At 47.2% G+C, this 26,459-nt stretch overlaps 2 protein-coding genes across 3 annotated transcripts in view; both read left to right on the top strand.

The window, feature by feature from the left end:
• Window positions 1-16,483, top strand: part of CWC25 (CWC25 spliceosome associated protein homolog) — a 30,982-nt gene extending 14,499 nt beyond the window's left edge. Inside the window, exons 3-10 of one of the 2 annotated variants that reach the window (XR_004026945.1) lie at window positions 398-634; window positions 4,053-4,122; window positions 6,303-6,430; window positions 7,133-7,196; window positions 10,100-10,311; window positions 10,694-10,792; window positions 13,693-13,886; window positions 14,687-15,697. Coding sequence is in view for 1 of the 2 variants with exons in the window: in XM_003278223.4 (XP_003278271.2) it covers window positions 398-634; window positions 4,053-4,122; window positions 6,303-6,430; window positions 7,133-7,196; window positions 10,100-10,311; window positions 10,694-10,792; window positions 13,725-13,886; window positions 14,687-14,801 (1,087 nt within the window). In the remaining variant the exon portion in view is untranslated. Of the gene's footprint in view, window positions 1-397; window positions 635-4,052; window positions 4,123-6,302; window positions 6,431-7,132; window positions 7,197-10,099; window positions 10,312-10,693; window positions 10,793-13,692; window positions 13,887-14,686 lie in introns of both variants that reach the window. The other variant, XM_003278223.4, reaches the window with a different exon arrangement.
• A 481-nt stretch (window positions 16,484-16,964) lies between these two features.
• PIP4K2B (phosphatidylinositol-5-phosphate 4-kinase type 2 beta) overlaps window positions 16,965-26,459 on the top strand; it is a 36,347-nt gene continuing 26,852 nt past the window's right edge. The window contains exon 1 of the mRNA XM_003278208.4: window positions 16,965-17,664. Coding sequence (XP_003278256.1) covers window positions 17,506-17,664 — 159 coding nt within the window. The 5' untranslated portion in view covers window positions 16,965-17,505. The remainder of the gene's footprint in view (window positions 17,665-26,459) is intronic.

A 26,459-nucleotide genomic window follows, 5' to 3' on the forward strand; every position in this document is an offset into this window, starting at 1 on the left:
CTCTGCCTCCCAGGTTCAAGTGATTTTCCTGCCTCACCCTTCCAAGTAGGTGGGATTACAGGCATCCGCCACCACGCCTGGCTAATGTTTTGTATTTTTAGTAGAGATGGGGTTTCATCATGTTGGCCAGGCTGGTCTCGAACTTCTGACCTCAAGTGATCGGACTGCTTCGGCCTCCCAAAGTGGTGGGATTACAGGCATGAGCCACTGCACGCAACCCGCACTATTTCTTCATGCCGGCCACATGGGGTGCCATGTTTATCGCAGGGTAGGTGCTAGTAGAATGAATTCTTTGATCAGCTGTGGTTCTCTCTCCCTTGTGTTCAGGTTTTATGTGTAAGTTTGCAGAAGTCTGCTTCTTAAAGAAATTGTATTTATTTTTCTTCCCTTGAACCAGGAAAAAAGAAGAAAAGTTGGACTGGATGTACCAGGGTCCTGGTGGGATGGTGAACCGTGACGAGTACCTGCTGGGGCGCCCCATTGACAAATATGTTTTTGAGAAGATGGAGGAGAAGGAGGCAGGCTGCTCTTCTGAAACAGGACTTCTCCCAGGCTCTATCTTTGCCCCATCAGGTGCCAGTTCCCTTCTTGACATGGCCAGCAAGATCCGGGAGGACCCACTCTTCATCATCAGGTACTAATGGGGGGCTGGGAAGGGGGTTTGTTACAGATGCTTTGAGACCCTGCTAAGGCCATTGATTCTCTTGCTTTATAGTTTTCTCTTCGCTTTTTTTTTTTTTTGAGACGGAGTCTCGCTCTGTCGCCCAGGCTGAAGTGCAGTGGCGTGATCTCGGCTCACTACAAGCTCCATCTCCTGGGTTCACGCCATCCTTCTGCCTCAGCCTCCCGAGTAGCTGGGATTACAGGCACCCACCACCACGCCCGGCTAATTTTTGTTGTATTTTTTAGCAGAGACAGGGTTTCACCATGTTAGCCAGGATGGTCTCAATCTCCTGACCTCGTGATCCGCCCGCCTCGGCCTCCCAAAGTGCTGGGATTACAGGCGTGAGCCACTACACCTGGCCTTCCCTTTGCTTTTATCTGCCATATAAAGAATTTGTTTCCATTTGGGCTTCCTAATGCTGGGAAGGAGGCTCTATTAAGGGTGCCTGCCTGACCTAGGCCATATGCAAAGATACTGGCCAATGCACTAGCCCAGCTTTATTCATTTACCTTTGGCCCTTAAACAAAAATAGGAGTCAGAAACAAGGTGGAAAAGGTTGTCACCTTCTTAGAAGCTTGGGAATGTGCGTAGTGCTGACCAAGTGGGTGAACAGGCCTTCTTACGCCCATCTCTTTTTTCAGGTAGGGAGGGGAAGGGAAGCAGGACACTTCAAAAAGAAACTTGCGAATCTTACTTGGAACCCTAGTATGTAGTACTAGAGTTGCAATTTGGGTGCTAAATGAAGATAGACTGTGCATATTATTGTTTATTTTAGTTTAATTTGCATTTTAATTCTAATATATAAGATTCAACATTGAAATATGTTTATTTTTTATTTACAGTTTTTTCTTTTCTTTCTTTTTTTTTTTTTTTTTTTTTTGAGACGGAGTCTCACTCTATTGCCCAGCCTGGAGTATAGTAGTGTGATCATGGCTCACTGCAACCTCCACCTCCCGGGTTCAAGGGATTCTCCTGCCTTAGCCTCCCAAATAGTTGGGATTACAGGTGCCCACCACCATGCCCGGCTAATTTTGTATTTTTGTTAGAGATGGGGTTTTGCCATGTTGGCCAGGCTGGTCTGGAACTCCTGACCTCAGGTCATCTGCCCACCTCGGCCTCCCTAAGTGCTGGGATTACAGGCATGAGCCACTGCACCCAGCCTATTTACAGTTTTTCTTTTGCAAATTCTCTTTTTTTTTTTTTTGAGACGAAGTCTTGCTCTTTCGCCCAGGCCGGACTGCTGTGACGCGATCTTAGCTCACTGCAAGCTCCGCCTCCCAGGTTGATGCCATTCTCCTGCCTCAGCCTCCCAAGTAGCTGGGACTACAGGCTCCTGCCACTGCGCCTGGCTAATTTTTTGTATTTTTTTTAGTAGAGATGGGGTTTCACCGTGTTAGCCAAGATGGTCCCTGACCTCGTGATCCACCCGCCTCGGCCTCCCAAAGTGCTGGGATTACAGGCGTGAGCCACCGTGCCCGGCCAATACTACAAATTCTCTTTAAAGTTATTTATCTTAACCATATCCTGGAAAAAAAAGAAAAAATGTTATTTATCAAAGATATTATATAGGTTGCAAATATTTTGTCCCATTTTGTTAGTGTCTTAGTTTATTGTGGCAAAATATACGTAACATAGAATGTCCCATTTTAACCATTTTCATACGTACAGTTCAGTGTATTAAATACATTCACAGTGTTGCCAGGCGCAGTGGCTCGCTCCTGAATCCCAGCACTTCGGGAGGCTGAGGCGGGTGGATCATGAGCTCAGGAGATCGAGACCATCCTGGGTAACATGATGAAAACCCATCTCTACTAAAAATACAAAAAATTAGCCGGGTGTGGTGGCAGGCTCCTGTAGTCCAGCTACTTGGGAGGCTGAGGCAGGAGAATGGCGTGAACTGAGGCGGAGCTTGCAGTGAGCTGAGATCGCGCCACTGCACTCCAGCCTGGGCAACAGAGCGAGACTCTGTCTCAAAAAAATAAAAATAAAAATAAATAAATAAATAAATACAGTCACAGTGTTGTGCAACCATCACCACAGCCTGTCTCCAGAACTCTTTTGCCATTCTGAATTGAAACTCTATACCCATCAAAAAACAACTCACGGCCAGAAGCAGTAGCTCACGCCTGTAATCCCAGCACTTCAGGAGGCCGAGGCGGGCGGATCACGAGGTCAGGAGATCGAGACCATCCTGGCTAACACGGTGAAACTCCATCTCTACTAAAAATACAAAAAATTAGCCAGGCGTGGTGGCAGGCGCCTGTAGTCCCAGCTACTCGAGAGGCTGAGGCAGGAGAATGGCATGAACCCAGAGGAGGAGTTTGCAGTGAGCTGAGATCGCATCACTGCACTCCAGCCTGGGCGAAAGAGCGAGACTGCGTCTCAAAAAAAAAAAAAAAAAACAACTGACACCGGGTACGGTAGATCACACCTGTAATCCCAGCACTTTGGGAGGCTGAGACAGATGGATTGCTTGAGCCCAGGAAATTGAGACCAGCCTGAGCAACATGGTGAAACCCCATCTCTATAAGAAATATAAAAATTAGCTGGGCCTGGTGGCGGGTGCCTATAGTCCCAGCTACTTGGGAAGCTGATGTGGGAGTATCACTTGAGCCCAGGCGGTCAAGGCTGCAGTAAGCCATGATCATGCCACTGCACTGCAGCCTGGACAACTGAGCATGACTCTTTTTTTTTTTTTTTTGAGACAATCTCTTATATTTGGGGGAGATTTTTGGCTTTGACACCATCATGTAGTTTTTTATTTATTTATTTATTTTTGAGACAGGGTCTCACTCTGTCACCCAGACTGGAGTGCAGTGGCACAATCTCAGCTCACTGCAACCTCCGCCTCCTGGGTTTAAGTTATTCTCCCACTTCAGCCTCCCGAGTAGCTAGGACCGCAGGTGCGTGCTGCTACCACGCCCGGCTAATTTTTTTTTTTTTTTTTTTTTTTTTTTTTTTTTTGATAGAGATGAGGTTTCACCATGTCGGCGAGGCTGGTCTTGAACTTCTGACCTCAAGTAATCTGCCTGCCCCAGCCTCCCAAAGTGTTGGGATTACAGGTGTGAGATGAGCCACTGCACCCAGCCCGATCATCATGTAGATTTTTTTTTTTTTTTTTTGGAGACAGAGTCTTGCTCTGTTGCCCAGGCTGGAGTGCAGTGGCACAGTCTCGGCTCACTGCAATCTCTGCCTCCCAGGTTCAAGCGATTCTCCTCCCTCAGCCTCTCAAGTAGCTGGGATTACAGGTGCAAACCACCACACCCAGCTAATCATGTAGATTTTAACATGGGCCCGTTTGTATGTATATGTTCGGAGAAAAAGTTACTCCATAGAATTTGGAGAAAAGAAATAGTCATGAATTTTATAATTATCTGTCTTTATTTAGGAAGAAGGAGGAGGAGAAAAAACGAGAGGTATTAAATAATCCAGTGAAAATGAAGAAAATCAAAGAATTGGTAAGTAGTATATCAGATAAGCACCAAGAGCATCTTTTAGCCATATAACGTGAGAACCTCTCTCCATTTACTCAGCTTACCAGGGGAAAAACAGAATGACCTCTAAAACTTTTGTCTTTTAGAGACCATGTTGTGGCTATTTTATGTAATCATTTTTTTGTTTTTGAGACGGAGTTTCAATCTTGTTGCCCAGGCTGGAGTGCAATGGTGTGATCTCAGCTCACCGCAACCTCCGCCTCCCGGGTTCAAGCGATTCTCCTGCCTCAGCCTCCCTAGTAGCTGGGATTACAGGCATGTGCCACCACGCCCGGCTAATTTTGTATTTTTAGTAGAGACAGGGTTTATTCATATTGGTCAGGTTGGTTATTTTATGTAATCTTAATTTATTAAGCTTGATTTTGGTTGAACGTCTTTTGGGTGGGAGAATGCACCATGTGATGTCGTTTTTCCAGAAAAAGAGTGTGGACTAAGCCTGTGGAAAGCATTACCATGCAGTGTGTTCAGGAGGTCGGAGTATGCCCTTGGTCGTGGTATAAAGCTTCTAGGGTCCGGGCGCGGTGGCTCACGCCTGTAATCCCAGCATTTTGGGAGGCCAAGGTGGGTGGATCACCTGAGGTCGGGAGTTCGAGACCAGCCTGACCAACATGGAGAAACACTGTCTCTACTAAAAATTCAAAATTAGCCGGGGTGGTAGTGCATGCCTGTAATCCCAGCTACTTGGGAGGATGAGGCAGGAGAATTGCTTGAACCCGGGAGACGGAGTTTGCGGTGAGCCAAGATTGTGCCATTGCACTCTAGCCTGGGCAACAAGAGCGAAACTCCGTCTCAAAAAAAAAAAAAAAGCTTATAGGGCCCACTTACCATTCACATGACATATTATGTAATTGTGTCTTGGATCAGTTGGTAAGGAAAATTAAAGATTGACCTTGTAGTTCCTGACTGCTTTCAGTGGAATTGGAGTTCCTTTGACACAGAATGGAAACTCCTAGGCAGTGGTTTTGGTGACTGTTTAAAAACACAAATTCTTAGTCTCACCTACCAGATACCAATTTAGTAGATGGGGTTGTTAGTGCACGGCCAGGGTTAAGACCCTTCCCCTGATGTGTTGACAAGGAACCCCTGTAATGTCCTGGACTTCTGTAGACCCAGAGGCATGGAGTCAGGCAGTTTTTGCATGAGCCACGCCCCTCAAAGGAGACTGACAGGGGTCTCAGTAATCTTTTTTTTTTTTTTTTTTTTTGAGACGGAGTCTCGCTCTGTCGCCCAAGCTGGAGTGCAGTGGTGCAGTGGCACGATCTTAGCTCACTGCAAACTCCACCTCCCAGGTTCATGCCATTCTCCTGCCTCAGCCTCCTGAGTAGCTGGGACTACAGGCGCCTGCTACCATGCCCAGCTAATTTTTTTGTATTTTTAGTAGTGATGGTGTTTCACCGTGTTAGCCAGGATGGTCTCCTTCTCCTGACCTTGTGATCTGCCCGCCTTGGCCTCCCAAAGTGCTGGGATTACAGGTATGAGCCACTCTGCCTGGGCTTTTTGTTTTTTTTTAATGAAATGGAGTCTCACTCTGTCGCCCAGGCTGCTGGAGTGCAGTGGCGTGATCTCGGCTCACTGCAACCTCTGCCTCCTGGGTTCAAGCGATTCTTCCACCTCAGCCTCCCGAGTAGTTGGAACTACAGGCACACACCACCACACCCAGCTAATTTTTGTATTTTTAGTAGAGATGGGCTTTCACCATATTGGCCAGGCTGGTCTCGAACTCCTGACCTTGTGATCCTCCCACCTCAGCCTCTCAAAGTGCTGAGATTATAGGTGTGAGCCGCTATGCCCAGCCAGTAATCTTTCTTTTTTTTTTTTGAGACACAGTTTCACTCTGTCGCCCAGGCTGGAGTGCAGTGGCACAATCTCGGCCCACTGCAATCTCTGCCTCCTGGTTCAGGTGATTCTTGTACCTCAGCCTCTCAAGTAGCTGGTATTACAGGTGCCCACCACCACACCCAGCTAATTTTTGTATTTTTAGTAGAGACGGCGTTTTGCCATGTTGGCCAGGCTGGTCTCAAACTCCGGACCTCAAGTGATGATCTACTCCACTCAGCCTCCCAAAGTGCTGGGATTACAGGCATGAGCCACTGCACTGGCTGGTCTCAGTAATCTTGTGTGCTTGTGTTCTCGGCATTTTCCAGTTGCAAATGAGTCTGGAAAAAAAGGAGAAGAAGAAAAAGAAGGAGAAGAAAAAGAAGCACAAGAAACGTAAGCACAGAAGCTCGAGTAGTGATCGTTCCAGCAGCGAGGATGAGCACAGTGCGGGGAGGTGAGCATGTGGCGACTGGCCTCCCTTCTCGTTGATTCACTTGCTCATTCACTCATTCATTCCACAGACATGAACACCTGCCCTGTGCTGGAAGCTGCCAGGTACTGGGCGTTCAGTGATGAACACTTGAACATGGGCCCTGTGCCCACAGAGCTTGCCATCTAATGCTAGAGTTCCTTGGGGATGCTAAATGTGAGTGGGTATCTCGGCCATGCTGCTGGAGAGAGACCCTTAATAATGCTGACTTTAGCCTAGTAGGTCTTAGGTAGGTCAGACATCCTGGGGGTGACTCTGTTTCATCTCAGCTTAGGATTCCTTCAAGACTGAAGTGGGTTTTATATAGGCTTTTTTTAATGGACTGATGGCCGATGTGGGCCCATTCTGCATGTCTTCCCATGGGAACAGTCAGCTCCGCTGCTGCTGAGTCACTATTTGTCCCTGGAATAGCAGCATGAAGTGAGAGGAGAATGTGTTCAGGCGTTGGGGCTTAGAAGCGAGGCCCACAGTTTTTCACAGAAAAATTTGACTGTGCTGATGCATTTTTCGGCATAGACAGTTCAAATAGAGAAATGTACTGCCAGGTAACTGCTGGGAGGCGGAAAGGTCACATTGGAAGCAAGAAGCATAGTTCAGCATAAGATATTTAAATTGGGCCTATATGTATTTTCTTGTTCAATGAGTGTGTGTATTTTAATCTCTCAGATCTCAGAAGAAGATGGCAAATTCCTCTCCTGTTTTGTCCAAAGTCCCTGGATATGGCTTACAGGTAAGGATGTGGGCTCCTTGAAAGGAGCGACTGTGGGACTGTGAGATGTGCCACTTGGACAATGCGGATAGCAGGGAGGTGGGCAGTGAAGCCTGGGCTGCTGGGAAACAGGCCCATTCTTATCCCTGAGCACCTTCTTGTGGCTGACCACCCTCTGAGCAGAGAGACTAAACCACCAATGGGGCATTGAGACATTCTACCCATCCCTCTACAAATAATTTACATGAGATGCACACATTTTAAGTGTATAGGTTTTTGTTTTGTTTTGGTTTGGTTTTTTTTTGAGACGGAGTCTCGCTTGTCACCCAGGCTGGAGTGCAGTGGCGCGATCTCGGCTCACTGCAACCTCTGCCTTCCGGGATCAAGCTATTCTGCCTTAGTCTTCTGAGTAGCTGGGATTACAGGCGCCCACCACCACGCCTGGCTAATTTTTGTATTTTTAGTAGAGACAGGGTTTCGTCATGTTGGCCAGGATGGTCTTGAACTCCTGACCTTAGGTGATCCCTCCACCTCGGCCTCCCAAAGTGCTGGGATTACAGGTGTGAGCCACCGTGCCTGGCCTAAGTGTATAGGTTGATGATTTTTGACAAACATACATCTGCTGGTTTTTTTTTTTTTTTTTTTTTTGAGTAGCAGTGCATCATTATTTTGCCTAGGCTGGTCTCGAACTCCTGAGCTTAAGCAATCTTCTGAGTAGCTGGAAGTACAAGTGCTGGGATTACAGGTGTGAGCCACCGTGCCTGGCCTAAGTGTATAGGTTGATGATTTTTGACAAACATAAATCTGCTGGTTTTTTTTTTTTTTTTTTTTTTTTTTTTTGAGTAGCAGTGCATCATTATTTTGCCTAGGCTGGTCTCGAACCCCTGAGCTTAAGCAATCTTCTGAGTAGCTGGAAGTACAAGTTCAAGGCACCTGGCTTGACTCTGTATTTCTGTTTTTTTTTTTTTTTTTTTTTTTTGAGATGGAGTTTTGCTCTTGTTGCCCAGGCTAGAGTGCAATGGTGCGATCTCAGCTCACCACAACCTCGACCTCTCGGGTTCAAGCGATTCTCCTGCCTCAGCCTCCCGAGTAGCTGGGATACAGGCATGCACCACCGTGCCCGGCTAATTTTGTATTTTTAGTAGAGACGGGGTTTCTCCATGTCACCCAGGCTGGAGTGCAATGGCACAATCTCAGCTCATTACAACCTCCGCCTCCTGGGTTCAAGCGATTCTCCTGCCTCAGCCTCCTGAGTAGCTGGGATTACAGGCATCTGCCACCACACCTGGCTAATTTTTGTATTTTTAGTAGAGACAGGGTTTCTCCATGTTCGTCAGGCTGGTCTCGAACTCCTGGCCTCAAGGTATCCGCCCGCCTCGGCCTCCCAAAGTGTTGGGATTACAGGCGTGAGCCACCGCGCCCAGCGTATTTCTGTATTTTTAACCTTAGGTCCTGTCCTCCATGCTTCTGCGTCTTGCTCTTCCTTAACCTATAGTGAAGAGCCAAGCCAGGTATATTCTTTTCTTTCTTTTTTTTTTGAGAGGGAGTCTCGCTCTGTCGCCCAGGCTGGAGTGCAATGGTGCGATCTCAGCTCACTGCAACCTCTGCCTCCTGCATTCAAGTGATTCTCCTGCCTCAGCCTCTTGAGTGGCTGGGACTACAGGCACCCACCACCACACCCGGCTAATTTTTGTATTTTTAGTAGAGAGGGGTTTCACCATATTGGCCAGGCTGGTCTCGAACTCCTGACCTTGTGATCTGCCCGTCTCGGCCTCTCAAAGTGCTGGGATTACAGGTGTGAGCCACCGCACCCAGCCAAGCCAGGTATATTCTTTTCTTTTTTTTTTTTTTCTTTGAGACGGAGTCTCACTCTGTCGCCCAGGCTGGAATGCAGTAGCGCCATCTCGGCTCACTGCAAGCTCCGCCTCCTGGGTTCATGCCATTTTCCTGCCTCAGCTTCCCAAGTAGCTGGGAATACAGGTGCCCACCACACCTAGCTAATTTTTTTGTATTTTTAGTAGAGATGGTGTTTCACCATGTTAGCCAGGATGGTCTCGATCTCCCGGCCTCGTGATCTGCCTGCGTTGGCCTCCCAAAGTGCTAGGATTACAGGCATGAGCCACAGCGCCCAGCCATCTTTTTTTTTTTTTTGAGACAGGGTCTTTCTCTGTCATCCAGTCTGGATTACAGTGGTGTGATCCTGGCTCACTGCTGTCTCGACCTCTTAGGCTCAAGGGATCCTTCTGCCTCAACCTCCTGAGTAGCTGGGACTACAGGTGTGTGCTGCCACACCCAGCTAATTTTTAAATATTTTGTAGAGACAAGGTCTCACTAGTTGGTCTGGGTGGTGTCAAACTCTTGATCTCAGGCAGTCCTCCTGCCTCCGTCTCCCAAAGTGTTGGGATTCAAGGTATAAGCGACTGCACCTGGCTGACCGAAGGAGATTCTTTTAGGGGATTCTGCAGATAACTAAGTTTATACAGTTCTCTGTGATAATTCTATGTGATGATATTGGTGTGCCCAGTGAGCTCCTTATGTAACATTTCCTGTTTCACTGCCTTTTCTTTCTTTTTTTTTTTGAGACGGAGTCTCGCTCTGTCACCCAGACTGGAGTGCAGTGGCACGATCTCAGCTCACTGCAACCTCCGCCTCCTGAGTTCAAGCAATTCTCCTGCCTCAGCCTCCCAAGTAGCTGGGATTACAGGTGCCCACCACCATGCCCGGCTAATTTTTTTATTTTTAGTAGAGACAGGGTTTCACCATGTTGGCCAGGCTGGTCTCGAACTCCTGACCTCAGGTGATCCCCCCGCCTCGGCCTCCCAAAGTGCTGGGATTACAGGCGTGAGCCACTGAGCCCGGCCGCGTTTTCTCCTGAATAGCTGGATTTTCCATGTGAATAACTTCTCTTTTCCTTAATGACATAGGTCGGGAACTCTGACCGTAACCAGGGTCTTCAGGGTCCTCTGACAGCCGAGCAAAAGAGAGGGCATGGGATGAAGAACCATTCCAGATCCAGAAGCTCCTCCCACTCACCCCCAAGACATGCCAGCAAGAAGAGCACCAGGGAAGCAGGGTCCCGGGACAGGAGGTCTCGATCCCTGGGTAGAAGGTCACGGTCCCCAAGACCCAGCAAACTGTGAGTGTGGGATTCACTGGGAAATAACCTGTGACTGTGGGGGCCTGGTCCCAGCAGGCATTTGTTTTTGCTTTTGGTGATGTCTGTCCATCGACTTTCTCAAATGTCTGTGCTTTGGTATTTCCTTTATATCATTTTTTTTTTCCACCTCAATGTAAAGCTCAGGCATCCAAAGTCACATGTCTGTAGGTGTATTCTGTGCTTTGGGAGCTCTGGGGTAAGTCTAACATCAAACCTTATATGTTTGTTTTTCTCAAACTTGTGCCCTCTGCTTAGATTATACCTCTAAGACTATTAGCTCATCTTGCATTGTTTGAGGGATTCAATGTAAGCCCCTGGATTAAAAAGGCTTTTTCCTCTCTGCCTTCTGTGTCTGTTACAGGCATAACTCTAAGGTGAACAGGAGAGAGACAGGCCAAACTAGGAGCCCATCACCTAAAAAAGAGGTCTACCAAAGGCGACATGCTCCTGGATACACCAGGTGAGTCAGGAGCCCAGTTGATTAACTTCACATTCTGCAGGCCTGAATCTAGAAGGGGCTCAAACCAGGGCAAATGGATAATCCATCATTACCTTTTCAACAAACCAACTTTTATTTATCTTGCCAACCTGTAAGCGTCTGCGTCCCCTACCTCCGGCCATGTGAGGCACATTGAAAGGACAAGGTAAGGCTGGGCGTGGTGGCTCACACCTGTAATCCCAGCAGTTTGAGAAGCCAAGGCAGGAGGATCGCTTGAGGCCAGGAGTTCCAGACCAGTCTGAACAACATAATAAGACACTATCTCTACAAAAAATTATTTTAAAAACATTTAAAAAAACAAAAGCTAGTAGTTCTTTGCCCTGCCTGACCCCACTTTTAGTCATGCTACCCAAAGGCAACTACTTTCAGCTTTTTCAGTAGTTTGTTTTCATAGCTACATATTCCTAAAAATACAAATATGTTGCTGCCTCTTCATCCATTAATTTTAGATATTAGATATTTTCTTTTTTCTTTCTTTCTTTTTTTTGGAGACAGCATCTTGCTCTATCTCCCAGGCTGGAGTGCAGTGCCACAATCTTGGCTCACGACAACCTCTGCCTCCTAGGTTCAAGTGATTCTCCTGTCCCAGCCTCCCGAGTAGCTGGGACTACAGGCACATGTTGTCACGCCCAGCTAATTTTTTTTTTTTTTTTTTGAGATGGAGTTTCATTCTTGTTGCCCAGGCTGGAGTGCAATGGCCCAATCTTGGCTCACCACAACCTCCACCTCCTGGGCCCAAGTGATTCTCCTGCCTCAGCCTCCTAGGTAGCTGGGATTACAGGCATGTGCCACCACGCCTGGCTAATTTTTGTATTTTTAGTAGAGACACACCTTCTCCATGTTGGTCAGGCTGGTCTCGAACTCCCAACCTCAGGTGATCTGCCTGCCTCGGCCTCCCAGAGTGCTGGGATTACAGGCGTGAGCCACCACGCCCGGCCTTCTTTTTTTTTTTGAGATGGAGTCTCACTCTGTCACCCAGGCTGCAGTGCAGTGGTGCGATCTTGGCTCACTGCAACCTCTGCCTCCCGGGTTCCAGCGATTCTCCTGCCTCAGCCTCCTGAGTAGCTGGGACTACAGGTGCATGCCACCATGCCCAGCTAATTTTTGTATATTTTAGTAGAGATGGGGTTTCACCATATTGGTCAGGCTGGTCTTGAACTCCTGAGGTCAGGTGATCTGCCTGCCTCAGCCTCCCAAAGTGTTTGGATTACAGGCGTCAGCCACAGCACCTGGCCCTAATTTTTGTATTTTTAGTATAGATGGTGTTTCAATGTGTTGTCCAGGCTGGTCTGGAACTTCTGAGCTCAGGCAATCCACCTGCCTTGGCCTCCCAAAGTGTTAGGATTACAGGTGTGAGCCACCGTACCCGGCCAGATCTTAGATATTTTCTTACTGTTATAGAAATAATCTCTTAGTGTAAATGAGCTCTCATACACTCCTAGTCCCATGTTTCTTCTATCCCTATCTTTCCAATATAGTTATATCAGAATTTTTGGTTCAATCAGTATGTGGATTCATACTTGTATGATATATAAATATTGTTTACTGATACTTTTCATTCGTAAGCCAAGCAGAATATGGAGGTTACATTTCCTTTCTTGTATGATTTGTATATTTTTTCCTAGTGTCAGTATTTGCTTCCTGCAATCTAAACCATGTCTTTGAGTTCTAGGATATTTTCTTGTATTATTTCTTTGATAACTTCTTTATTCTCCCTACAAGGTCTCACTCTGTTGCCTAGGTTGGAGTGCAGTGGGGCAATCATGGCTTACTGCAGCCTCACACTCCTGGGTTCAACTGATCCTCCTACCTCAGCCTTCCAAATAGTTGGGGCTACACGGGTGCCACCATGCCCAACTAATTAGAAAAAATTTTTTTTTTTGCAGAGATGGGAGGTCTCACTTTGTTGCCTAGGCTGGTCTTGAACTCTTGGACTCAAGCAATCCTCCTGCCTAAGCCTCCCAAAGTGCTGGGATTACGGGCTAGAGCCACTGTGCCTGGCAATCGTTTTTTGTTTTTTTTTTAAGCCTCCTACTCTCATTTGAATGCTCTAATATCTTTCATGTATTATCTGAAGCAGATTTTTAATAGTAAATTGTTTTTTGTTTGGAGGTTTTTTTTTTTTGAGACAGAGACTCGCTCTGTCACCCAGGCTGGACTGCAGTGGTGTGACCTTGGCTCACTGCAACCTACGCCTCCAAGGTTTGAGCGATTCTCCTGCCTCAGCCTTCCAAGTAGCTGGGATTACAGGCACACGCCACCACACCCAGCTTATTTTTGTAATTTTAGTAGAGACAGGGTTTCCCCATGTTGGCCAGGCTGGTCTTGAACTCCTGACGTCAGGTGATCTGCCCGCCTTGGCCTCCCAAAGTGCTGGGATTACAGGCGTGAGCCACCATGCCTGGCCCCATTTATTATTTTCTGAGGCTAAGTTATTCCTTCGGCTTCTGGCTTCCAGCTTAGTCCTAAAGTAGTGTACTCATGGGCTGTGTCATGAATTTCTAGTCTCCAATGGGTAGTTAGATGGTAGATGTTAACAGTTACATGGATAACCTAGCCTTCTGTTCTTCTTTCAATTGTTGAGAAAACCATTGGGATATAATTGCTACAGGTTTAGGTTCCTGATGAGTTCTCAGTTTACTTCATATTTCATATTTCAGAACAATCACTCTAGAGATAACTGAGTGAGATTATGGAATACTTTACTAAAAGCCTTTGAAATTTGGATGAAACCTCCTGACCATGATGTTAGAAGGGAACTCAGGCTGGCCTTGCACTTGCAGAGAGCAGTGAACTGGAGAGCTTGGGGTCCCACCTGGCTTCGGTGCTTCTTGTGCTGCTTCTGGTTTTTTTGCTGGCAGAGACCTGATCGGTTGGTTTCTGTGCTCAACAGAAAACTCTCCGCAGAGGAATTAGAGCGAAAACGGCAAGAGATGATGGAAGATGCCAAATGGAGGGAGGAGGAGAGACTGAACATCCTCAAGAGGCACGCTAAGGATGAGGAACGGGAGCAGAGGCTAGAGAAGCTGGACTCCCGGGATGGGAAGTTCATCCAGTGAGTGCATCTTCTTCCTGCCAGGGGCTTTCATGGGGAAAGTCTTAAGAGGCAGGCTGGCAGCTGGTTCCCGTTCCAGTGTTTCTGTGTTTGCACATGGAGCCCAGCCTTCAGACCACCTTGGCTACTACTCCTCCTTTCTGACCACACAGTGGGATGTTTTTCATTTGAGGGGAGGAGAAGTGAATTTGGTATTTTCTAAATAATTGAAATTCCTTGACCTTCCTTTTAGATAAGAATTCATGGCCCAGGAAGCCTTTTTCCAATGAGGCTTTGACTTATTTTCCAAAACAGATACATTTTCCCTTATGGACACTGGTTTAAAAACATTTGGTTCCGGCTGGGCACGGTGGCTCACACCTGTAATCCCAGCACTTTGGGAGGCCAAGGTGGGCGGATCATGAGGTCGGGAGATTGAGACCATCCTGGCTAACACGGTGAAACCCTGTCTCTATTAAAAATACAAAAAATTAGCTGGGCACGGTGGTGGGCGCCTGTAGTCCCAGCTACTCTGGAGGCTGAGGCAGGAGAATAGCATGAACCCAGGAGGCGGAGCTTGCAGTGAGCGGAGATCGCGCCACTGCAATCCAGCCTGGGCGACAGAGCAAGACTCCATCTCAAAAAAAAAAAAAAAAATGTGGTTCCAGGTGGAGTCACTTGAAAGTTATCTATGGGGGCTTAAAAGAGGTTGTGTTTTTACAGCTGCTGTATGGCTAACAACCCATTTCTTCTGAAGCTGCCAGAATAGTTGACTGATTGAAAATGTTTTTGACTTGCATTTGCCTGTCTTCTCTTCCTAGCCGCATGAAGCTGGAGAGTGCATCTACTTCCTCCCTGGAGGATCGGGTGAAGCGGAATATCTACTCTCTACAGAGAACTTCGGTAGCTCTGGAGAAGAACTTTATGAAAAGATGAAAACTGTCCCCTCTCTTATTGATTTTCCTGCATTTTCCAGGGAAGCTGCTGACCCCTTAATTCTCTTTATAAGAGTTCAAATGACTTCTTTCACAGATGTCAAACCACCAGGGTTCATTGTGACCCTGCTCCATCGAGTCCTGAAACAGCTCACTTCCTTTGAGAGCTAGTGTGACTTGCTTTGTGGGACACTCAGTAACTTTGGATTTTGACTCTTTAACGGGTGGGCACTGCCATCTCGGTGGGAGTGCTTGTGCCACTCTGGAAGGCTGTTCCCTGGGGTTGTGATGTTTATCATGTCGCTTCCTTCTTACCTGTGCCAACAGACCTATTTCACTGCCTCAGTGTACACCAGACCCGTCAGAAACCTCTCTGGTGTCACCCAGATAGATTGTGCTTACTGAGACAAATGAACGTTTACTTGATTTAGAACATAATGTGACAGAATGATGTCAGGTTAGGTCAAAGCCAAGGGAGTGACAGAATCTGGAAAATCAAACAATACAAAAAGCCCTAAATGAACTGTTAACTATTTGATCTTTGGATGTAAAAGTGTAATGTGTATATGTACAAATGTACAATTTTTACATGCTTTTAAAAAAGGTTAGCTTTTTGAAAATACCTTGTTTGGTCAATGACTTTACTGGGTAATAGAACCACATTGAACCTTGATGGCAAGTAATACAATAAGGCAGGCCAGCTCGTTTTTCTCTCTCAATCTGGCTGGTTTAGGAGGAGCCTGGGTTTATCGACAAGATCTGGAGTATCTATTCTTTTCCACTGCTTGCAGTCTCTAATGTAGGCAGTGTAAAGGTATAGTAAAATGATTTTAGGAGTCAGAACCAAATTGCCAATATGCTCCATGGCTCCTAAAGGAAAATAAAATGGAAGCTTTTTATTTCGTGGCTTCATTTCTTACCGTGTAGTAACCTTACTACAATGACAGATTTTCAAGAGTTGTTTGCTAGTCTCTTTCAGTCAGGTACTAAAGCAAAACAAAAACAGGCTGGGCGTGGTGGCTCACACCCGTAATCCCAGCACTTTGGGAGGCCGAGGTGGGCGGATCACGAGGTCAGGAGATCGAGACCATCCTGGCTAACACGGTGAAACCCCGTCTCTACTAAAAAATACAAAAAATTAGCCCGGCGTGGTGGTGGGTGCCTGTAGTTCCAGCTACTTGGAGAGGCTGAGGCAGGAGAATGGCGTGAACCCAGGAGGCGGAGCTTGCAGTGAGCCGAGATTGTGCCACTGCACTTCAGCCTGGGTGACAGAGCGAGACTCCATCTCAAAAAAACAACAGCAACAACAACAAAAAAACAAAACAAAAACAAAAAAACCTTGAGGGGCCACTCTCCTGTCTTTACTCCTTTTCCCTTCTCTATTCTTTGACCAGAAGCCCTCATTTGACCAGTGAACTCCTAGGCCCTCTTGACCCGCACATTAGCTGGGCGATTTCCTTGTTCTGCTAATTCCTAATTCTGCTTAAAATGTATTCGGATTTCTGTTTTTGAACACTTATGATGCCAGGCACTGTAATGCTCGAAACCCGATCTTTCCCTAGAGAATGTAACATACATTTTTATTCATTTAATCACTTCATCATGCCTCATTATGCCGGGGTTAATTATGTTTATTTTATTAATTGGTAATAAAGGCCACATTTATTTTTGTAACTGTTTAAAGAGCGACCAGCTGTGGAGTACCGTGTTTACGAATTTCCATACAGAAAGAACAACGTTGACCTGTGATTTGTGTCGAATATATGGAGATCCCTCATCTGAGAATTATGTAACAAAGCGTGGGGCAGTATACTCAAAGATTTTACGAAATGAGCCAGAGTAAGACGATTAGTGGGATAGGTGTCTGAAGGTGCTGGCGGCCTCTGAGCTCTGACCCTTTGCGGGGAGACCAGGCAGCAGGTGGGTGGGCGCGGAGCCCATTCATAAAAACCAGTGTTCCTGGCTTCCTCCTCTCATTGGCCCTGGGGGAAAGGGGCGTGCCTCGCGGGTGGAGCGCGCCCGGGGCCCCGCGGAGTGGGCAGATCCACGCTTGGGTGGAGCGAGGGGGCGTTCCTTGGCTTTCCAGGCTGGACTTCCTCTTCCCCTTGCTGCGTCCCTCCTCTCCCCCGGGGTGGGCATGGTACGTCCCGCCCTCCTCGCATTCCCGCCCCTCCTTCCCTTCCGGAGCGGTAGCGTCGCCGCCATCTTGGCATTCGGGTTGAGGGAAAGAGCCAAACCCTGGCGTTGGGGGGCCCGGGCGGGGAGCCCCTCCCGCGGTCCACAGAAACGCCTGCCCAGCCCTCCTCCCCTTCCGGCTCCGGCGCGGGGCCCCGAGACGTTCGGAGGCCAGGCGGGTTTCTGTCAGGCCCGGGGAGGAGGGGCGGGCGGGGCGGCCGCTGCCTCCCCGGGACGGGCCGTACCACGCGGGCGGGGAGGACCGGGCCAGGGGACGGCAGGGCGGCTGCACCGCCCGGGGGCGGGGTGCGGAGCAGGCCGGCTGGCTCCCCGGGGCGGGGCTGGAGGGCGGGGCGTGGGGCGGACGGAACCACCGGGGCGGGGTGGGAGGTAACGGGACGGGCGCGACCATGGCGCGGTAAGGGAGCGGGGGTGGGGATCGGTCCGGGGGAGGTCTGAGGCCGCTGGCTTGTGCGCTGTCTCCGCCGCCCCCCGCTTTCGCCGCCGCCGCCGCCGCCGCCGCCCCGGGCATGTCGTCCAACTGCACGAGCACCACGGCGGTGGCGGTGGCGCCGCTCAGCGCCAGCAAGACCAAGACCAAGAAGAAGCACTTCGTGTGCCAGAAAGTGAAGCTATTCCGGGCCAGCGAGCCGATCCTCAGCGTCCTGATGTGGGGGGTGAACCACACGGTAACCAGCTCCTGCGCGCCCCTCTGAGCGCGGCCCCGCGCGCTCCCACGCCCCCCGCAGTCCTGGGCCCTTGCCCCGCAGGCCCTGCCGGTGACGCCTGCCACCCCTCGCCAAGCCATTTGCACGCCCACCCCACCCTTGCACGCCTTTCGGCCCCGTGTGTACTCCCCGCACGCCACGCGAGGCCTGGTGTCTCTGTGGTCTGCCGTCACCACCTCCCCTTCCCTCCAGCCCCTCTGGCTTCCTGCGTGTGGCGTGCTCGCTTGGGCCAGCCCCTGGAGGGCAAAGGCAAGGCCTGAGTGCAGTGGAGTCGCTTTCATCCTGTTCCTCCTCCTCCCCGCTCACCCTGTTTGTTGCATGTATATTTCCCCTTGTTCCTTATAGCCGGCAGCCAGCTCTGTCAGGTAGCAGTGGTCTGCCCAAATAGTCCTCTCTTTCTGATCTTTTGGTTGTTGTGGCTGCTCAAATTCTCCCGTCCTCCAGGCCTCCTTACCCTTGAATGTAGAACTCCACCCTAGGTTTCCTTTTTTTTCCTCTTGAACAAGATGTATCAACTGGAGAAGCACAGGCTTCCTTGAACCAGACACTTTACCTGGGTCTCTCTGGGTTAGGGAGAAGAAAGAATGGCTATTAACCATTTGAGAGAAGAGGCTGCCTGGTTATAAGGAGGGACTATTCATAGTAGAAATAATATGTCTTCCCATAGTTTTTGAAGGTGATCATTTCAAAGATGTTGACTTATCTGTTGTGTGGCTGCAAGGTTGTGATGATGCATAGTGATTATGGTCCTAGATAGGAGAGATAGGTCCCCAGGGTCCTTAGGGTGCTTTGAGATTGTTCAACAGCCCCTGCCAGGAAGTCGGATCCTAACAGTGTTTAAGCTGGAAGACTGTTTATGTGGTGTTTGTTCAGGGTCTTTCTTCTCCCTCTTCCAACCACTTGCTCTTGGCCTTCTGACCATTTCTTTATGAATCCCCACACTAGGAATGAGCGGAGGAAGTAAAAGGACCCCAAACACCAACTTCACTAACTAGAATTTTGGAATAAGGAGGATCAAACTTGGGTTTCCTGTGGATTTCAGTTCTTTAGGTTCACTTGTGAGTGCTTGAAATTGCTCACAAGACCAAGCGATGACAAAGAGGGCCAGCAAGACTTTGCATTGCTTTGGCAGGGGAGCTGAAGGTGCCTTTGGGTGGAGATCGATGAACCGTAATCTGAGCTAGGGTTTTAGATCTTGACCTGTCATTTAGAAAAGTGCATGTGTAAATTGAGGTCTCTGTGGTTTCTTGCTCTTGGGCAGGTTACTGTTTTCACTGTCATCACTGGTGTTAGTGAGGGTCCTGCCAGGATAGCGAGTACCAGTGGTATAATGCTCAGACCTCTAGGAGCTGCTTTGGGCCAACAATCCAGCCCAGTTTGTTACTTGGTCTTCCTGCTGCCACAGGGGTCATCTGACAACATTTCTAGGGAAACTGGGTGATCAGAATATGAACCCCATGTCCCTTTCTGGAAGTCAATCCTAGATTTTGTTCTGCATCCTGCTTCTCACTCTACCAGGCCTCTCTCTGCAGGTTCTGTTTCTCACAGAAAGCAACCTGTCTGTAGAGAACTGGTAGAGGCCTGAGAGTCAGGAGTATTACAGCTAGCTGCAAGGAACCTTGGGTCTCTTATTTTACACATGAAGAAAAGGAGGCCTCGGGTGGAGGATTAGCTTGCCTGTGGTCACAGCAAGAGATGTCGCTCATTGTCTAGCACCATGGGACTGTATCGGCCAAGGGTGGTGCCTGAGTGGCTGGTCTTGTTTTCTTTGCCTCCTGTTGCTTTTCCTCTCCCTCAGCCAAGTCTCAGGATAGATGGGAAGTATAGTCCGGTTAGAGAAGGTGAATGTATGCTCTGGATTGTACGCCTATGCATGTCAGGTTCTGGGAGTGTGTGATGCATGGTGTTCCGATAGGCAGGCATGAGTCTGTCCAGATGTGGGTATGAAGTTTCTCAATAGCTGATGGTTAGGTATCACGAGTCAGGAGTCCTGTGAGTCCTACTCTCTTGGACAAAGTGGTCATCTTTTTTCTTTGCTAACTTTAAGTTGAAAGTTTGTTTGAGGAGCTAGTTGGAAAGGCATTGACTTTAAGCAAGATCCTTGCCTCTGGACATAATGAACAGGCACCTCATGGGAACTTCCCACTACTGCCCTGGACAGGCTAAGCTTCAGAGGGCAGTTAGTCCTAAGTTTTATTGCTTCATCCTGGTCTGCAGTAAGGTCTGGTATTCAGTGTCCCCATTTGGGAACTGAGACATCTTCCTAGAAGAAGAGTGTAATCTTGCACTCGTCTAAGGGATCAGGTCCACATTGCCCTCGGTGGACTGCTGCACTTTTTTGGAGATTTCCTCCCTTCAAAAAAAGCCTACTTTGTAACATTTTGTCATCTGAGATTTCAGATACCACCTTTTCTTTAGTTTCTCACCTGTTTAGGCATTTAGGCATGCTGATCTGTGGCTAATGGTGTTTCAGATAGGAAGGATGGATATGTCTTTATCTACAGCAAAAGTTAGTTACCCTTTCATGAGGTGATTGGTTTACTTCTAGGTGGAAAAAGAGAGGACTTTGAACTTGGTGTTGTCACAGGAGCTGCTCTCATGGACAAGAGCCCATGGATTTTGTGGAGGAAGAATGTGTAGGAAACAAGGAGAAAAATCAGAAGACTTTGCACCTGTCAGGGAAGAACTAGTGAAGAGCAAAAACCAGTGTTTTAGTGGATGAAATACAGTTCTGAGGGTTTGGAATTAGGGAAGAGATGGCCTCAGAGAGGAGCATGGACCATGGGAGGTAGATCTGGCTTGATACTTGTTGGCCATTTTAAGAACCAGGTATGTGTGAAGCCTTACCACAGGGATCAGAGGAGCAGGAGTAGTTGATGGTAACTCTGTATTTGACCATTTGAGAAACTGCCAAACTGTTCTCTAAAGTGGCTGTACCATTTTACATGTCTACCAGCAGTGTATAAGAGTTCCAGTATCTCTGCATTCTTGTCAACACTTGTTATTGTTTTTTTAAAGTTATTAAAGCCATTCTGTTGGGTGTGAATTCGTATCTCATTGTGATTTTTTTTGTTTTGTTTTGTTTTGTTTTTGAGATGGAGTCTCACTCCGTCATCCAGGCTGGAGTGCAGTGGTGCAATCTCGGCTCACCGCAACCTCCACCTCCCAGGTTCAAGCAGTTCTCCTGCTTCAGCCTCCTCAGTAGCTGGGATTACAGGCACCTGCCACCACGTGTGGCTAATTGTTTTATTTTAGTAGAGACGAGGTTTCACCATGTCGGCCAAGCTGGTCTCAAACTCCTGACCTCAGGTGATCCACCTGCCTCAGCCTCCCAAAGTGCTGGGATTACAGGCATGAGCCATCGCACTCAGCCTCATTGTGACTTTGATTGGCATTTCTGTGATAACTAATGATGTTGAGCATTTTTTCATGTACTTACTGGCCATTTGTACATATTCTTTTCTTTTTTTTTTTTTTTTTCTTGAGACAGAGTCTTGCTCTGTCGCCCAGGCTGGAATTTACAGGTTCACTGTAACCTCCGCCTCCTGGGTTCAAGTGATTCTCCTGCCTCAGCCTCCCAAGTACCTTGGATTACAGGTGCCTGCCACCACAACCAGCTAACTTTTGTATTCTTAGTAGATATGGAGTTTCCCCATGTTGTCCAGGCTGGTCTCAAACTCCTAACCTCAGGTGATCCTCCTGCCTCGGCTTCCCAGAGTGCTGGGATTACAGGCGTGAGCCACTGTGCCTGGCCTGTACATTTTCTTTTCGTTGTTGTTGTAGAGACAGGGTCTCGCTTTGTTGCCCAGGCTGGTCCTGAACTCCTGGCCTCAAGTGGTCCTCCCACTTTGGCCTGCCAAAGGACTGGGATTGGCAGGCATGAGCCACATCCCCAGCCTTCATTGGTATCTTTTCTTTGGAGAATGTCTATTAAATTTTTTGCCCATTTACAAAAATCTTTTTGCCCATTATTAAATTGGGTTGTCTTCTTATTATTGAGTTAAAAGAATTCTTTTTATATTCTAGATACAGGTCCCTTATCAGATATATGATTTGAAAATATTTTATCCTATTCATTGAGTTGTCTTTTTCATTTTTCTTTTTTTTGAGATGGAGTTTTGCTCTGTCGCCCTGGCTGGAGTGCAATAGCGCGATCTTGGCTCACTGCAAGCTCTGCCTCCCGGGTTCAAGGGATTCTCCTGCCTCAGCCTCCTGAGTAACTGGGATTACAGGCGCCCGCCACCACACCAGGCTGATTTTTGTATTTTTAGTAGAGACAGGGTTTTGCTATGTTGGCCAGACTGGTCTCGAACTCCTGGCCTCAAGCAATCCTCCCGCCTCAGCCTCCCAAAGTGGTGGGATTACAGGCGTGAGCCACTGCACCTGGCCTGCCTTTTTCATTTTTCTTATGGTATCTTTTGAAGTTCAAGTTTTTAACTTTAATAAGTCTAGTTTATCTTTTTTGTTGTTGTTGTGTGTGCTTTTGGTGTTATATCTAAGAAGACATTGCCTAACCCAAGGTCATGAAGATTTACTCCTTTGTTTTCTTCTAAAAGTTTTATAGTTTTAGCTCTCTTTTTTTTTTTTTAAATGAATTGGGGTCTCTCTGTATTGCCCAGGATGTTCTCAAACTTCTGGCCTCAAGCAATCCTCCCAGCTAGAGTTGTATCTCTTTCTTCTTCTTCTTTTTCTTTTTTTCTTTTTTAAATTTTATTGTGGTCAGAGCATTTAACATAAGATGTACTCTCATGACAAAATTTTAAGTGTACGATTATGTTATTGATGACCATGGGAACAGTGTCATAGTATAGCTCTCTAGAGTGTATTCATCTCGCTTGAATGAAACTTTATGCCTACCAATTAACTCCCCATTTCCCCTGCCCCCAGCCCCTGGCAACCACCATTCCACTCTTTGTTTCTATGAATTCGACTGTTCTGAAACCTCATATAAGGAGAATCATGCAATATATATTTTTCTGCGACTAGCTGATCTCACTTAACGTAAGGTGCTCAAGGTTCATCCATGTTGCACATAGCAGAATTTCCTTCTTTTATTAAGGCTGAATAGTATTCTGTTGTATATGTATACTACATTTTCTTTATAATCTGTTGATGGATTTATTTTCACACCTTAGCTCTTGTGAATAGTGCTGGAGTATGTATAGTTTTAGCTCTTACATTTAAGTCTGTAATCCATTTTGAGTTCACTTTTGGTGTGGTGTGAGGGACAGATTTATTCTTTAGTCTGCTCAATTTCTCTCCTACATTCCACCCGAGTTCTGTTCTGTCCATACATTTTCTTTCTTTCTTGTTTTTTTTTTTTTTGATGCAGGGTCTCATGCTCTCGCCCAGGCTGAAGTGCAGTGGCACAATCACAGCTCACTGAAGCCTCTACTTCCCCAGGCTCAGGTGATTCTCCTGCCTTAGCCACCTGAGTAGCTGGGACTACAGGCACATGCCACCACACCCGAATAATATTTGTATTTTTTGAAGAGTTGGGGTTTTGCCATGTTGCCCAGGCTGGTCTCGAACTCCTGGGCTCAAGCGATTTGCCCGCCTCGGTCTTCCAAAGTGCTAAGATTACAGGCGTGAGCCACTGACCTCCTTTACCTGTCTTTTTCTCTTGCCCTACTGCTTTAAAAATCTTCAGAGGGGCCTGGCATGGTGGCTCATGCCTGTAATCCCAGCACTTAGGGAGGCCAAGGCGGGCGGATCACCTGAGGTCAGGAGTTCAAGACCAGCCTGGCCAACATGGTGAAACCCCGTCTCTACTAAAAATACAAAAATTAGTCGGGCATGGTGGCGCATGCCTGTAATCCCAGCTACTCGGGAGGCTGAGGCAGGAGAATCACTTGAACCTGGGAGACGGAGGTTGCAGTGAGCCAAGATCGTGCCATTGCACTCCAGCCTGGGCGATAGAGTGAGACTCCGTTTCAAAAAAAAAAAAAATCTTTAGAGAACATTCCTACTCAGGCCTTTGAATGAAGTTTCTTTTAGCAGGCCTTCCCACCTCACAGGGAACAGTGGGACTCAAACAGCAGGAGAAGGAGAAAGCAAGATATGGAAAGGAGGAGTAAACACCAGTAGATTTATTGGGTCCGGTGGCCCTCTCTTCCTCTCTGGAGTTGCAGTTCTTGCTTTGGACCTCCTCGGTCCTGTGAGTGTATTTCTAGCATGTCATGTTTTCTGATGGTGGCAGGTAACAAGTGATTGCTGGTGGTGGCCAGCCCACTGCTGAACCGACAACAGAGGACTGGAACACGTCAGGAAACCTGCATGCCTAGTCCAGGCCTCCTGGGTAACAATTCCTATGAAGGTCGCACAGGAAAGTGGAGGCTTCTGGACACAGAAGTTCACCAGACTAGAACTAGCTGCTGAATTTTCATCTCCATGTTGCATATTGCAGAATTTTCTTCTTTTTTTAAAGGCCAAATAGTATTCTGTTGTATATGTACAACAGAATCATACCTAGCACTTTGAGAGACTGAGGTGGGTGGATTGCTTGAGCCCAGGGCTTTGAAACCAGCCTGGGCAAGATGGCGAAGCCTTGTCTCTACTAGAAATACAAAAAATTAGCTGGGCATGATGGCACACCTGTAGTCCCATCTACTAGGGAGGCTGAGATGGGAGAATCACCTGAGCTCAGGAAGTTGAGGCTGCAGTGAGCTGAGATCATACCACTGCACTCTAGCCTGGCCTATGGAAGTGAGACCCTGACTCAATCAATCAATCAATCAATCAAGGAATTTTCATCTCCAGTAGATCAGCATAGAGTGAACTCATCACTCTTTTTTTTTTTTTTGAGACGGAGTCTCGTTCTGTCACCCAGGCTGGAGCACAGTGGCATGAATTCAGCTCACTGCAAGCTCCGCCTCCTGGGTTCACACCATTCTCCTGCCTCAGCCTCCCGAGTAGCTGGGACTACAGGGTGCCCGCCATCATGCTCTGCTAATTTTTTTTTGTATTTTTTTTTTTAGTAGAGACGGGGTTTCACCGTGTTAGCCAGGATGGTCTCGATCTCCTGACCTCATGATCCGCCCACCTCGGCCTCCCAAAGTGCTGGGATTACAGGCGTGAGCCACCGCGCTGGCCAACTCATTGCTCTTAAATTGTTTCTCACTGAGCTTGGTTAGCCCCCTCATTATTTATGCTGATGGCTCATGGAATTAATCATGTGGATATTCCAAAAACCACTTAAGTGACCTGAGATGCAACAGACTTACCTTCCTATTAAGTTGTATTTAGCGTGGTATTTGAATGAGTTGACATTCCACAAGTGCACTGCTCCTGGAGGGGAAAGAGTCTGGCCCAGTGTGCTAGAGATAGAAAAGGAAAGGCACATCTTCCTAAAACATTGCTTTAAGAGCGTCTGTGCTACAAAACCTTTAGTACTACACTCCCTTTTATCTACCAGATAAAGTTTATTCTTCTCTCCCTGGCATTTAAGACTCTCTACAGTCTGGTCATAGCTTCAGTAGCTCACCTTAACCTAGCCCATCCTCCAGACCATGAGTCTTATGGCACAGGCACACCAGTCTTGCCATTTTCTTTTCTTCATTTATCCCAGTGTTAGCCATCCTTCAGTTCTCAACTCCCTCCTTTTTTCTATCCACACATTCCTCCAAACAACTACTGTGTGCCAGTCATTGTGCCGGGGACACACAAATGGGTAAGGTAGAGTCTCTTCCTTCAAGGGACTCAGACTAGTCGAGAAACCAGACATGTAGACAAGTAATTACTTAAGTACATGTAATATTTAGGACATAAAGATGCACAGAGACAGAAGTAGTTAATTCAACCTGGGTGAGACAAAAAACCTCTCCCAGAGGAAGTGTCATTTAGCCAGCTCTTGGATGAACCTCTTAGCTTTGTCCCTTCTTCTGTTCCTACTGCCTGTTTTATTGTCTGTCACCTGAACTATTGTATTGGCCCCATAAATGGTCTTGTTGCTTTTTTTCTTTCCCTTTTCCAATCCTTACTTTATCCCAGAATTACCTTTCTGTATCACTCATCTGATTGTGGCTTCCCAGAATTAAACCAGAGAGTGTCCCATTGTCTTTATAGTCAAGTCCAAATTTATCATACTGTGGACAAACTTAAGTTCAAACCCAGACTCTGCCCCTTATTACTAGTAGGCTTTGTAGCGGTAGTTTTTTTTTCACTGAGTTTCATTTTCATATCCTGTAAAGTGAGCATCACACTTTCCTTGCGGTGGTATTAGGATAGAGACAAGGAAGGGAAAATTCTACCTTAGGCAAGGTAGCCAGCCATACGGAGGATTACACAGCACAGCATAAAGAGCCCAGGTTTTGGCACCAGACAGGCCTGGGATCAAATCCTGACTGCACATACTGTCTGTGTGACTTTCAGAAAGGTACCGTTTTCTCTGAACCTCTTTTCCAAAGTCAAATTAGTAATACTTTACGTGACTCTTAAGTATTACAAGTAATACCTTAGAATAGAATATATATTATTTATGTGTAATATATAATGGTATAAAGCACTGGCCACTTACAGGCATTCAACAAATAGAAGCACCTATTCTATTTATTATACAATAATAAATATTAATATGATATTTATACAATATTAATGTGCTAGACTGATGACCTATCTTTCTGTATTACCTCCCTCCCCTCATTATTTCCATCCTATGATGCTGCCTTCTGTCCCCAGACCCGTCCCTGCAGACGCACTCACCATTTCTAAAATGGGCAGTGTACTTTCACAACTCAGGCTGGATTCTGACTTCCTGT

Source organism: Nomascus leucogenys, chromosome 19 (genome assembly GCF_006542625.1).
Source record: "Nomascus leucogenys isolate Asia chromosome 19, Asia_NLE_v1, whole genome shotgun sequence".
Lineage (NCBI taxonomy): Eukaryota > Metazoa > Chordata > Mammalia > Primates > Hylobatidae > Nomascus > Nomascus leucogenys.